A 14,276-nucleotide genomic window follows, 5' to 3' on the forward strand; every position below is an offset into this window, starting at 1 on the left:
CCACTTCCGGGGCCCAGGAAGAAGCCCCATTTCAGCGCTTCTTTCTTGCTCCGCTCGGGATCCGCGCGGTTTGGCTGCTGCGGTTCCCAGACGTAGCAACCGGTGGTGGCGGCAGATCGCCCTTCTTGGGTGCTCTGTAACGCGCCAAAGTCTGCTGGGAAAACCCTGGACCCTGTGTGGTTTGCATGGCGTGGCATTGAAATCCACAAGCACCTGGACAACTTCAACAGGAAAGAGGAATCCCTGGATTAAAGTTAGCAAAGTTTGGCTATTAGTCCCAAAAAACACTAAAGTCAAGACCCAGCAAATGCAAATGCTGGCAAAACTCTTCTAGAACATGTTCACATAGCCCGAAAAACCCACAAAAACTGTGGATGCCAGCCATGAAAGCATCTGTTGCAGGGCCTAGGCATGATGGAGTGTGCCGGCATGATATTCTCTCTCTCTCTCTCTCTCTCTCTGAGGACACTGTATCACACTATCTGTTTAATTTACATGAAGACTATATCATATGGAAATTAGACTCAGAGGAAGAAGATGTGAAAATTAAAGGAAGGAACATAAATGATGTAAGATATGCAGATGAGGCCATATTACTTGCAGAGTACTTGGAAAGACTTGGAACAACTACAGATGGAAGTTAGGAAAGACAGCACAAAAGCAGAGTTACAGTTGAATATTAAGAAAATAAAAATAATAACAGGCGGTAATATACATAACTTTAAAGCGATTAATGTAGATCTTGGAATAAAGACTTTCTGTACCTTTGTTTAGTCATTAATAAAAATAGAGGCAAGTCAAGAAATGAAGAGTTAAGTCTCAGAAGGGTAACTATGAAGGAACTAGAGGAGATCCTCAAATATAAAGATGTGTCCTTAAATACTGAAGTCAGAATTATCCAGGCCATAGTATTTCCGATTTCTTTGTATGGTTGTGAAAGCTGGACAGTTAACAAAGCTAACTGGATGAAAACCAATTCATTTGAAATGTGGTGCTGGATGAGAATTCTACAGATACCATGAATTGCTAGAAAGACAACAAATGAATCTTAGAGTAAATTGGGCATGAATTCTCCCTAGAAGCCAAGATGACTAAACAGGCTGTCTTGCTTTGGCTATATCATGAGATGACTTTCATTGGAAAAGATGTTAATGCTTTGTAAAGTAGAAGGCAGTAGGAAAAGGAGACTGTGCTCCAGGTGGATTGGTTTAACCAAGAAAGCCATAGCCCTGAACTTGCAAGATCTGAGGAAAGCAGGTGATACTGGGGACTCTTGAAGGTCTCATTCACAGGGTCACCATAAGTCGAAGACAATGTCCATTAACAAGAAACACCACCATTAAAGACAAAGGAGCTTTGTCCCTCTTAAGAGATAGATTTCATACAGTCGCTGAATCTTGGAATTGGAAAGGAGCTGAAGAGCCATCTAGTTGAACCTCCTGCCATGCAGGATGACTGTACATTCTTCTGTATGATTTTAACATCTTTGATGAAGAAGCCGATGAAGTGTCAAAAGCTTGCATGATGTATTTTCTCCATTTTTGTTTGGCCCGATAAAGGTATCACTGTTTAGTGGATTTTGTATTTTGCTGTACGGCGAACACGGCTACCCTTGGATATTTTTTATGACTGGTCATAGTTGGAGCATTCAGAGGCATAGCCGTGTTAGTTTGCAATATCAGTACACAGAGGGATCTTGTAGCACCTTTGAGAGTGAGAGGAAGAAGTTGTAGCATAAGGTTTTGTAGACGTGGATCCACTGCAGAAATAATCCTGTTTATTTAAAAAAAGAGAGAGAGAGAGTAACATTTATAGGTTCTGACATTGTAAATTTGTGGTATAAAAAGGGAACTCTCCCCCCTTCGGCAAAAGAAGCATGCAAGTTGGCTCTGACGTAATAGAATCAGTGCTCAGAGAATCCTACGCCACACACTTTTGCAACTTCCCCATTATTATCTTTTTCCATTTTCAAAACTGTGTGTTGTGCGAGTTCCCCTTTCGGTCCTGGCTAACATGCAAGGCAGAGTTTTAATTCCTTGGTTTAAGGAAACTTAGGCAAAGCAAAGCCCTGGAGGAAGGACTGCTGTCCTGGATGAGGCATTTCTCTTGGAGTCACTGCTCAGGTGAGTGAAAGTTTATTGCTCTGAGAATGAAGAAAGGGATTGAGTTGGTTTTCCCCCTAGAATGTCATTTGTCGAATTTAGTGGAGGTTTGCACAACTTCTCAGTGCCTTTTCACTGTCATGTTGTTGCCTTTATCCATTATACTGTTCTAGAAGTAAGCCATTGCATTACGGTCGGCCCTCCATATCAACAGATTTTGCATCCATGGATTCGGACACCCACAGCTTGAAGTTGGTTTATTTTCTCAACCTTGGTTTTGCTGTTTTATATAAGTGACACCATTTTACAGCTTCATTGTATGAAATGGGACTTGAGCGTCCACATATTTTGATATCCATTGGGGGTCCTGGACCCAAACCTTAGCAGGTTATGCCCTGAGATCTGGCACCACCTTGCATTATATAACACAACCAAGACTGCAGGCGGAAGCAGGAAGCAATCCACAAAATAATAAATGTTGGTGTGATAATAATATGATAGAGCAAATCCATGGATTTGGTTCCAAACAACAGTGGATAACGTGTCCCCAGGGAACAGGGCCAGATTTATGTTCAGTTCATTTGTATTACAGTCACAGAGGAGCACTTCTCCCCTTCTGTCCTCAGCTTACTTCTGTGGCTGCAAAGCGCATTCATAGTGCAAAAGTTGTTTGCATTCAAGTATCTTTGCACCAGTAGAGGAGAGCCAGTGTGGCATGGTTTGAGCGTTCGATCAGGACACTGGGAGACCAGGGTTCAAATCCTGGCTTGGCCATGGAAACCTACTGACTGTGGGCACGTCACGCACTGAGACTTGCAGCTTCAGAGGATGGTAATGACAAACCCCCTCTGAAGAAATTTGCCAAGAAAAGCCCATGATGGGTTTGCTTTAGGGTCTCCATAAATTGGAAACAACTTGAAGGCACACAGCAACAACAACAACAAGAACAACAGAGGAGAGGAAGAAGAAGAATGTTGCCCTTCCCTGTAGCTTGAGGCAAAAGCAAACGGCAGTCTCTTCTTGCTTTTGTGTTCTCGGAGGTCTCATAAAACACTTTTTTGGTTCTTTACTCTGTTACTATTGTATTTTTCTAACTGCCACGGCTGCAGAGAAGTAGTTCTGTGTTTTTCTGCTTCATGGTGAACTTTGGGCCAGTGAAAGGTGATATTTGCTGTTTTGCCTCAGGCAGCAAAATGTTTTGGGCAGGACACTTTGGTCCTCAGGGCTCCGCAGACAACAATACGTTTAGGCTTAAAACTCCAGAGGATGAAGCAATCTTTGCAAGCAAAGCCTTGGATCTGAGGCAATATTGATCCTACATGATATATTCAAGCCTGAGCTTGCTTGGGTTCCCCTCACAATAAAACAGTAACAAATATAGGAAACTTTCACACTACCTATTTATTGCACTATGATCCCACTTTTAACTTGCCATGGCTGCATCCTGTGGAAACCTGGGATTGGTAATCTGGGGAGGGTTCTTTGGTTGACTATGCTAAATGCCCATCTCTAAACTGCAAATCCCAAGATACCATGCCAGTTAAAGTGGAACCGTAGTACTATAAATGTGTAGTGGGAAAGGGTCACTGTGTCATGCAAAATTATGAGACTGCCTGACAAGGAACCCTTTCGCGTGTCTGGGATAAATGACGGAGGAAAACTAAGAGTGAAACAGCTCAAGAGCCCTTCCCTTTTGCGTCTGACCTCAAAGGTCTTCCTTGTGATGATGCATTGTAAAAAAATATCACTTGCTTTGGTGGTTTTGTGGCACTGATGGAAAGGGAAGGATTGGCCAGTATCTCATGGATTCTGTGCATTAGCGAGGATTTCAGTCTGCGGTTCAAAACCAGACCCTCAAGTCTCCCACAGCAGGGATGGACTAAAATGTGCTTGCGCTCTTATCTCATACCTTCCAACATTTCACAGATGAGTAAATGCGACCAAACAGTATCAGAGTACAGTCAAGATGACAAAAGCTATTAATGAGAAACATCACACAAGCTAGAAAAGGCTGTAGCAGTTTGCTTTCGCCTGAGCCAACTGGGAAGGGCAAGATTCCTTTCCTCTCCAATTGAACTGAGTGCAAGTTTATATATGTATATATGGGTATGGGTTAGTGTTTTGTTTCTGGGTTTTTTTGTGTGTGTTTGTGTGAATATATTGTCATTTGTTGTTGGTTTTATGTTGTAATGGTTTTCATAGCAATAAAACTTAATATAAAATAAAATAAAATCAACTGAACGAGTGTGTCTTTGCCAAATTGGGACATTCGGAGAATATGAAATAGGCTTCTCTAATGTTTTATATTGTGCTAGCATTTTTAATTTTGTTTCTTCATATTCTGTTATGTTTTAAATGATACAGTGGGCCTATATAAGTGAACCTTTGGTATCCACTGGGGTTTGGTTCCAGGACTCAAGTCCCATTAAATACAGTAGCAAAGTAAAATGGTGTCCCTTATATAAAATGGCAAAATCAAGGTATGCTTTTGGAATTTACATTTGTTTTGAATATTTTCAAGCGATTGACGGTTGAATCCAGGGATGGTTGAATCCATGGACCAAAAATCCATGGACCATACTGACACTTAGAGCTGCTTAAGTGGACTTTTACTATAGCATTGGAACACCTGCCCGGAAAAGTACAAGAGAGGCCAATATTACAGAGGGATGTTTTTTTCCTCCAAATGACAGGCGGCCCTAAAAGCTTCCCTGCCTTTCTTTGGTGACTCATGAACTTCCTCCAAAGCCATGCAACACACACATGGCTGTGTCTCGCAATCGCATTCACACCCTGTCCGGCCTCAGACAAGCTCAGAGGGACTATCCGCAGCTCAGTATCAAAGTACAGTTGCAAGCAGGCCAATATTTGAAGACATATAATGCATCCAAAGATGGCAAGTTGGGCTCTAGAGAAGGAAGACCAAGGAAGGTTGGGTGATGTAACTGGTTTAACAGGTTCTCCTGATTATGAGTACCACAGACCAAGGTATTTGAGTCAGATGTCAGGATTTTTATAAGGGTTGATGTGTCCTGGTTGGTTTGTGAAATCAGCTGATAGTATTTGGGGTGGTTGTTGTTGTTGTGTGCCTTCAAGTCATTTCCAACTTACGGCAACCCTAAGGTGAACCTGTCATGGGTTTTTCTTGGCATGTTTCTTCAGAGGGGGTTTGCCATGGCCATCCTCTGAAGCTGAGAGAGTGCGACTTGCTCACGGTAATCCAATGGGTTTACATGGCTGAGATGGAATTTGAACCCAGGTCTCCAGAGTCCTAGTCTAATGCTCAAGCTACTACACCATGCTGTCTCTCTTCAGGATGGTACAGCCCCTTGAAAGTGGCACACCTGGGGCATTTTTAACGCTATAAAAATATAGCACTATCATTCCACTTTAACAGCCATGGTGGTTTAGGTTTGGCAGCCATAAAGCGCTTAGTTGACCCACCAAACTCCAAAACCCAGGGTTTAATAGGATAGAACCATGTTGTTAAAGTGAAAGGATGGTGCTATATCTATATAGTGTGAAAGGGCCCTTAGTCAATAAGGTTTGAACAGGAGGTGGAGTGTTGGTGACTAAAGATCATTAAAGTGCTTTGCTAAAAGTTCATGCAACATCATGTGAAGAATTAATAGTTAGGATGTGTCTGTATGAGGGGCCACCTGCATTCTAGAGGCAGCATGGCAGTGCCAGGGGGAACCCTGCTTAGGCCATGGTAACAACTTAAGGAGCTGGGTATGTTTAGCTTAGAAGCTTGCCTTCTCCAGGAGGCTCAAGCAAAAGCAAACCGCTGCAGTTTCTCCCAGCTTGCATGCTCATTTTCTTTCATTGAAAACTTTTGCCATCTTGAGCACACTCGGGTGTTGCTTGTTGAAACGGTGGAAGGTACGCTGTCTTCCAGTTAATGCATGCCTTTCCTTTTGCCTTCTCTAGCAACACTTCTAGAGGACTGATCCAGGCCAGGCCTTCTTTGTCACCCTCCACTATGTCTGACTTAGAAGACGATGAGGAGACTTGTTGGAACAACCTGGAGAACTTCCGTGTCAAGTTGATCTCCGTGATCGATCCTTCTAGGATCACCCCTTACCTCCGGCAGTGCAAAGTCATAAACCACGATGATGAAGAACAGATCCTCAATGACCCCAGCCTGGTGATCCGGAAAAGAAAAACAGGTACTTTTTGCTCACCAGTGGCACCAGTGTATCATTCATACCTCTTCCCAATGTCATCCTCATGGTTTAAAGAGGGATTTTAATGTGGAAGAACAACACATAAAGCAGAGAAGCCCTGAAATGTATGGACTGAGTTGACAAAGATTCCCTTCCTTCCCCTGCTGAGTTAACCCACTGCAAACTTCTTGTGTATTTTGAACTCGGTTTGCAGCAACTGAAATAAGCTGAGGGCATTACTATTTTTTACTATTGCTAATTAAAGTATCTTTTCTCCTTTGCAGGGCTTCTCCTTGATATCCTCCAAAGGACAGGTCAGAAAGGTTTTGTAGCATTTCTTGAGAGCCTCGAACTCTACTATCCTCAGCTTTACAAGAAAATAACAGGAAAAGAACCCACCAGGGTCTTCTCAATGATTATAGGTAATATGTTAATCTGATGAATTTCATCTTGATCTTCCCTGTTGTTGTAGTTGTTGTTGTTCTTGTTGTTATTATTTTGTATTAGTTTACCACGGGTGTCTTTCAGGGCTGCTTTTATTATGTATTCCTGCATAGCCAGAGGTTGGAATAGATGGCCTTTGTGGTCCCTTCCAACTCTGGGAGACATTCTAGTGTACATACTTAGAGATCGGTACGGTGCTCTCTGATTTACACACAGCTCTAAAGCACAGATATTTCCTCCAAGCAGAATTTATGACCAGGGAATGGAGATTTTTCTGATAGCAGAGTTCCAGTTGTTGAATTTTGGTTTAAGTGATTATTTTGACACAGTCCCAAATTTTGGAATTTATGCTAAATAGGAATTACGATCTGTTGCGTCTTCCAAAACCCTCGTAAGAATATCAGAGAACCACAAACCAGGCCTCACTCTACAAACTTTGTTCCTATGTGCCTTCAAGTCAATTCTGACTTATGGGTGCCCCTCATCCTAGGGTTTTGCTGGCTCTCAAATCCTAAATGCCTTTCAATAAACTGCAACTACAAGAATTCTATAGGATGCAACTATGGCACTTAAAGTGGAATCAATTCTGTAGTGTGAATGGGTACGTCCATTCTTTCCTGTTGTCCTCTGTCTTGTGAATGCAAATACGTTTTCTCCTCCGATGCAGATACGGCTGGAGAGTCCAGCCTGACAGAGCTGCTGATGAATGAGATCTCAAAGCTTCAAAGCGCCAACCGTGAGGAAAGGCAAAAAGTCCAGGAGCTGAACCAGCTGCTCCAGACCAAGGAGGACATCATCAAGGAGATGCGGGTGAGGGACAACGTCTTGCGCAAGCACCAGGAAAGGGCACAGCGGATGAAGGAGGAGAGGGACAACCTCAGCAAGGAACTGAAGCGATGCAAAGACGAAAACTATGAACTGGCCATGAGCTACGCAAGGCAAAGTGAGGAGAAAAATGTAGCCCTGATGAAGAACCGGGATCTGCAGCTGGAGGTTGGCTTCATTTTTCTCACTTCTGTGATGCAGCAAGTAAAAGGCCAGTTTGACCCTAGGCTCCATCAATAAGGTTGTAGTGTCTAGATTGAGGGAAGCAATAGTCCCACTCTATTCTGCTTTGGTCAGACCTCACCTGGAATATTGTGTCCAGTTCTGGGCACCACAATTCAAGAAGGATATTGACAAGCTGGGAAGACCTAAATGTTGAAGGGTCTGGAAACCATGCCCAGAGAGCGGGTATGTGTAGCCTGAGAAGAGAAGGTTAAGAGGTGACATGATGGCCATGTTTCAATCTTTGAAGGGATGTCACATTGACAATGGAGCAAGAAATCTAGGGACTAGGACACAGAACAATGGATGCAAATTACAGGAAAAGAGATTCCACTTAAACATTGGGAAGAATTTCTTGACTGTAAGAGGTATATGAGGGTGGAATAGTCTGCCTTGGAGAGTGGTGGAGTCTCCTCCTTTGGAGATTTTTAAACAGAGGCTGGGTGGCCATCTGTCAGGGATGCTTTGATTCTGTCTTCCTGCATGGCAGGGGATTAGACTGGGTGACCCTTGGTGTCTCTTCCAGCTTTAGGATTTTGTGAAACCTATGAAATAACCTGGACATAGGGCTTTATAGAGTAGACTCACCAGCAACCAGTCGAGCTATTGCAACAAGGGAGTTGTGTGCTTCCTATAGTTAACAGTCTGGCTATAGCTCTTTGAGTCAACTGCAATTTCAAAACAATCTTCAATGGCAGCCTCATGTACAGCACATTACAGTAATCCAAGTGGGGATGTGTCAGGGTAGCTCTGGAGCTGAACCAGCGCATACTACAATTGACACAAGAAGTTGCCCTTTCTTGTGGATCTTTAGTTGCGCTTGCACCCCTCTTATGTTTTACTCTCTCTCTTTCTTCTGTTTCCACACGTCACCACATGTGTTGCCACAAAGATTGACAGCTTGAGGCACAGCTTGATGAAGGCCGAGGATGACTGTAAGCTGGAGCGAAAGCATACGTTGAAGCTGAGGCACGCCATTGAGCAGAGGCCCAGCCATGAGGTTGTGTGGGAGATCCAAAGGGAGAAGGACCTGCTCTTGGCCAAGAACAAGGAGCTGGAAAGTACCTTACAGGTCTCTAGTGTCCAGGGGGAAGTCAGCCAAGGGAAGGCGGCAAGGGACAGGGACATTTGGGGGTTTATTCACTGTTTCGATTAATACTAAGAGTGTGCAAAGTGCCGTTCTCGTAAGGTGCCCTGGGGTGATTTTGTGGTTCTGATGGCCACCTAGGGATTGATTATAGGGCCGTAACTTATGTAATAAAGTAGAATTCAAAGATGTTGCTGTGTTAGTCTGGAAAATCAATATGCAAAGGGATCTCGTATCACTTTTGAGACTCACTGAAAGAAAGAAGTTGCTAGCATGAGCTTTCCTAGACTTCAGTCCACTTCCTCAGATGCATGGGGTAAGGAAGTAGATTCAAGTCTAGGAAAGTTCATGCTACCAACTTCTTTCTTAAGGTTAGTCTCAAAGTTGTTACAAGATCCCCGGAAAGGGAGCTGGGCATGTTCCAACTTTAGGATTCTATAATTCTGTGATCTCACAAGGTTAAAAAGGGGGTCGGGGCAGGAGATGGGAGGATAGAAGAAGTGGCACTGAAGGAAGATTATCTACGTTTGGAGAGCTGTTCCTCTCATATGCCTCTCATATTATCCTTTCTCCTTTTGTAGGTCACCAAGAAAGGCAGCTCTGAGAAGGAGAATGTTTCCATCCAGGCTCTTGAGGCGGAGCGAGCCCAGATGTTGAGAGAGCACCAGGAGCTTGTAAATACAATCTATGATTTGCGTCAAATGCTCCGGAGAACAGAAGATCTGCGGGAAAAAGTAAGTGGGTAGAGCTGCATTGCATGGATTTGAAATGGGTTGTCGGTGGATTATGGAGTCAGAACTTCGAAGTAATGAGTTGCAAGTAAAACACCTGTTAAGTTGTTGAGTGCCTTCGATTTATGGTCTTTAAAAATGTCATTACATATTGTTTTAATGTATTTATCTATACCTAAGATCTTCAGGTATAGGATGAGATAGATATCGATATATATACATACAGATAATGGATTTTACACAACTGGGTTGCTCAGAATCTGCTGCCACAGATTTCCTCCTCTCTAAAAGGAAGCAGGGTTGTTCTGGTTCCTAAAATAACTTTTAATTTTTAAATGAAGGCTGACAGGGTACAAATTAAAGTGCTAATTTCTGCTCTCCAAAAGGTGTGCTGAAGCAATGCTTCCGAATGGGGCAGCGCAGCCCCTGACACCCCCCATGATCCCATTCCACTCCATGCTTCTGTGCTTCTCTTGGCAGCTTATGGAAGAAAAGGAGGTGTTGGAGTTGCAATGCACATCTCTCCAGAACGACAACCGGGTTTACCAGGATCGTATCCAGACCATCTTGAAACAGATGGAAGAAGTGGCTGCCGAAAGGGATCAGGTAAGTCAGCCGGGTTGATACTTCCTTCCATCTTGTGAAAAAAGGGAGGCATTGACAAAGGCACATGACTCATGCACATTGCAAGAAAAAGAATACGATGAAGAGGCAGTGTAGTGTTGTTATTATGGCCTTCAAGTCATTTCCACATTACAGTGACCATAAGGTGTCTTGGCAAATTTCTTCTTCATCCTCTGAGGATGACAAAGTCTGAAATTTCCCAAAGTCACCCAGTGGGATTCATGGCTCAGTGGAGATTCGAACCCTGGTCTCCAGAGTAGTAGTCCATCACTCAAACTACTATGCCACACGGTGATTAGAAAACATTATACAGGGGACATCCAGGTTCTACTTACTATTGAGCCAAAAATCCCACTTGCTTATCACACCCTGTTTCTCTCAGCCCTAAGCATCTAAACAAATTCGATCCAATCCAACAGAAGTGGGTTTTCAGATATACCTCTTGTTCAACCCTCTTTCCCATTGTTTTCTGCAAGGCCCTCTTGACCCAAGAGAGGTTCCACAGACAGTATTCCAAGAGTCTGAGAGAGAAAGACATCTACCGGAAGCAGATCAGAGAACTTGGAGAGAAGTGCGATGACCTGCAGCTCCAGCTCTTCCAGAAAGAAGGGCAGCTGCTTAGTACGGAAGCCAAGTTCAAAAGATTACGCCTTGATCCTTCATCACTGGTAGGTACCCAGAAAATGTAACACCAGTTCTCATGTCGGTTGTGTATGCCTATCTTATCTTCCATCTTTGCTCCTGGGACTGGATGGGGATTGACTGCTTAGGTTTAATGTTATGAGCAAATGCTTCCAGGTCGTTGCACCATAGCCATGAGTCTTTGTTATCAAACTCATGTAGTATGCTAACTGTAGTCTTTTCTGTCATTGTAATTCCTGGTGTGGCAAATTGGGATAAGGTGGAGATTGACTACTATGAACAGTATCTGGAGCTGCTCTTGAAGACTGTACAGAAACGTCCATATATCCAATTTCAAGGCATTGTGCAGAAAGGCAGCACTTGGATTCACCCAAACATCCCCTTCTTTTCTAGCTTAATTCATCATGTTTATGCCTTAACCTATGTTTTCCCTGAGCACATTGTCATAAGTATATAACAATTATTTCTGGCATGTCATAGCTTAATAACCTTTTAACATCTTGCAATTACAGACTTCAGACCTAGAGGAAACATCATCCAGAAGCTCCCAAGAAGTGAGTGACGCAAGGAACATTGTTGGCTGAGGACAACTACTGCTTCTGATCTTTCTTTCTTTCTTTGTGCAGATGGCCACTCAGTAAATCTGTCACTGTTAATTGTCTTTTATTGCATAACTATACATGAAGACCCATGGATTAAGTAACATGGATTAATGCAGTTTCAGTTATCTGCAACCAAAAAACATGTTCTCTCTAGGCATTTCTAGGTCCTCCAGCATGATTCTGTGGTAAACCTCTGGTCCAAGCATACCAAAGAATCACTCCGGAGGACGTAGGGTGCATAGGTACTGTAGAAATAATGCCCTTTGAGACCACTTTAACTGCCATGGTTCCATCCTATGGAATCCTGGGATGTGTAGTTTTACAACATCTCTCCTCCTTGCCCACCTTCAGGCACCAATTAACTGTTGCTGGCGTTAATTCGAAGATATGTAGTAAATGTTCAGTTCTATGACTACTAGAAGTGGCAAAATGTTGATTGTGATTTCAGAAATCCTGCTGAAAAATAGCTTCCTTTGCCTGGTGTTGTTCCCTTCCTAGGAAATGAGAAAAGGACAACCAGTGAGCATTCATTCACAGAAAGAAGCTATTCTCTCCCTCTCTTTTTCTTGCATGGAGCTGACCTCTCCTGGAAATCCAGATGAAGATGTGAAAGGCACAGAGATAAGTAAGTTATCCTGAGATATCCACATTGTTTCCGCTCTGATCACAGATATCAATCTACAGTTGATTTATTATCTCTCTTTCTCCTCTCTCTTCCTTCTCTCTCCAGAAGGCTCCAAGGTAAAGGACCAGGAGGAATTCAGTGCTTTGGGAAATATGCAGCTTTCTCAGTCGCCACAGGTATCTGTTGGTTTTAAGCATTTCAAGCCACCTCATAAAAATACAATAGCAAAGGTAATCAAAATATAAAACACAACAATAAGATGATACAAACATGGGGTCTTCTATTCCAGTGCAATTTGAACATATATTTTTTGTAATCCTTGTTGATTTTTGTCCATTTGTTCCTTGCTATTGCCATGAGGTTGCACAACACTTTCTCAGTGTGATCTGAGCTTACATACCTGAACTACAACTTTGTGTGGAGCTAGGCCAATATGGGAGCTTTCTGCAGACCCTCGCTGCATCTTTTCAGATAATACCGTTCCTTGCCATATCAGTAAGGTTTGCAAATTTGCTTCCGTCAGCCTCGTTCCCGATTATCAGCAATCCAGACACCTCACCAAATGCCAAATGTGACAAATGATATATCATAAATCACCCTGATCTAGTGCTGAGCTCAGCTTTGCCGGCTGAGTCTCTTCCCTGCCACCTGTTCTGTTCTTTTGGCGATTTAGCAGAGTAGCTTTGTCCTGTTTAACCAAGTCCTAGTTTTGCATTTCTTTTTCAGGAAGGCAGCTCGCTCAATGGAGAACTAACAGAGAAAGAACGCCGGCGAATGAAGGACACTTTTGAGCAGTACCGGAGGTAATGCTTCTTCATCACTTCCAAGATCTGTACACATTGAATGGTTTAACTGAGCCATATAGGGGAAGACCGGAGGACTCTCACATGTTTAACAAACCCCAAAGCAGGAGAGTCCACTATACTCAAAGGCAGCATATTCCACTGTCAAACAGCTCTTAACGTCAGTAAATTCTTCCTAAGGAATCTCTTTCCCTGTAGCTGGAATCTAATACAAACATAAATCCATCAGTGATACCTTTATTGACCAAACAAAATGCACAATATACTTGTTGTGAGCTTTCGAAGCTCCATGGGCTTCTTCATCAGGACAGCTCCCGCAACGTGTTTCTTGAATCTAGAGTTCCCCATCCTAGTCTCTGGAGCAGCAGAAAACAAGCTTGCTCCATCCTCAACATGACATCCCTTCAAATGTTTAAACATGGCTATCATGTCCCCTTCTCTGAACCTTCCCTTCCTCGGGCTAAACATACCCAGCAACCATCTTTCATTCTGTGAGTCGAATTCGATTTCAGGGTTCTCAAGGGACAAAGGCGAAGGAATACGGCCAAAATACGGCATAGTTTAGCTTAAAGCTCTTACTGCGCTGGGATCTTAGCCTTAAGGGATGCATTTCGTGGTTTTGTTTAGATCAGGGGGAAACATAAAACCTTGTATATAGCATGGAAACCACTCAATGATGATATCATAGTCCATTGTTGAAGTCCATGGGGGTAGATTGAGATCCAAGGAGGTCAAGATTTGGCCCCAGAGTCTGAGGTTTGCCACCTTTTCCTACACCTTTTTGGAACTTGTTTTGCAGAAAGAGAGCCCTGCGGAAAATGCATAAAGTCAGGTACCACGAAGTGGACTGGGAAAACACATCCGGCAGCGACAACACAGACACCGAAGGCTCCTGACGCTTGTCCACCACACGAGGGAAGAAGTTGCGACTTTGTTTGGGCACCTTTTCTTGGGCACTTGTGTTGTTGTATTCCCCCCAAGCAACCAGTGTACATACAGACACCTCATTCCCAAGGAATGAACGCGAAGGAAGCAAGGAAACAGTGTCACCTGGGCCAAAATCACCTTTTAAAAGCAAGTGTTCTCCGCTTAACAAAGGTGCTTGTTGGAGACAACGTGGATGTTGAAAGAGGTATATTTTAGTGTTGTTCATGGAGTTGTTTTAGTGTTGTTCATGGAGTTGTTCATGGAGTTATGCTTTGCAACTGTTGGTTGTAATAAAGTAGCTTGTCAAGTGTTTAAAAAACACCAAAAATAATTAAATTGGAATAAAACATACCAAAAAAAACCAAAAACAAAACAGTATGGTCTAAAAACCCCACAGCTTTGTGAGGATGATGGGAAGTGTCCTCCAAGACCTCCCCACATGCTGTGCCTTGTGAGGATGATGGGAAGTGTCCTCC

General features: G+C 43.2%; 1 protein-coding gene across 1 annotated transcript; it reads left to right on the top strand.

The window, feature by feature from the left end:
- Positions 1-6,072: 6,072 nt before the first annotated feature.
- Positions 6,073-14,122, top strand: LOC149308124 (caspase recruitment domain-containing protein 9-like). The gene is made up of 12 exons (XM_089537023.1): positions 6,073-6,271; positions 6,553-6,690; positions 7,380-7,705; positions 8,652-8,831; positions 9,428-9,580; positions 10,058-10,183; positions 10,678-10,869; positions 11,356-11,397; positions 11,944-12,070; positions 12,176-12,246; positions 12,797-12,873; positions 13,673-14,122. The coding sequence occupies exons 1-12, from the start codon at positions 6,085-6,087 to the stop codon at positions 13,767-13,769; spliced, it is 1,716 nt and encodes a 571-aa protein (XP_089393149.1). The 5' UTR covers positions 6,073-6,084; the 3' UTR covers positions 13,770-14,122.
- The last annotated feature ends 154 nt before the right edge of the window (positions 14,123-14,276 follow it).

This window comes from Sceloporus occidentalis, unplaced genomic scaffold, assembly GCF_023333645.1.
Source record: "Sceloporus occidentalis isolate IW3139 unplaced genomic scaffold, rSceOcc1.0.p SCAF_8, whole genome shotgun sequence".
Taxonomy (NCBI): domain Eukaryota; kingdom Metazoa; phylum Chordata; class Lepidosauria; order Squamata; family Phrynosomatidae; genus Sceloporus; species Sceloporus occidentalis.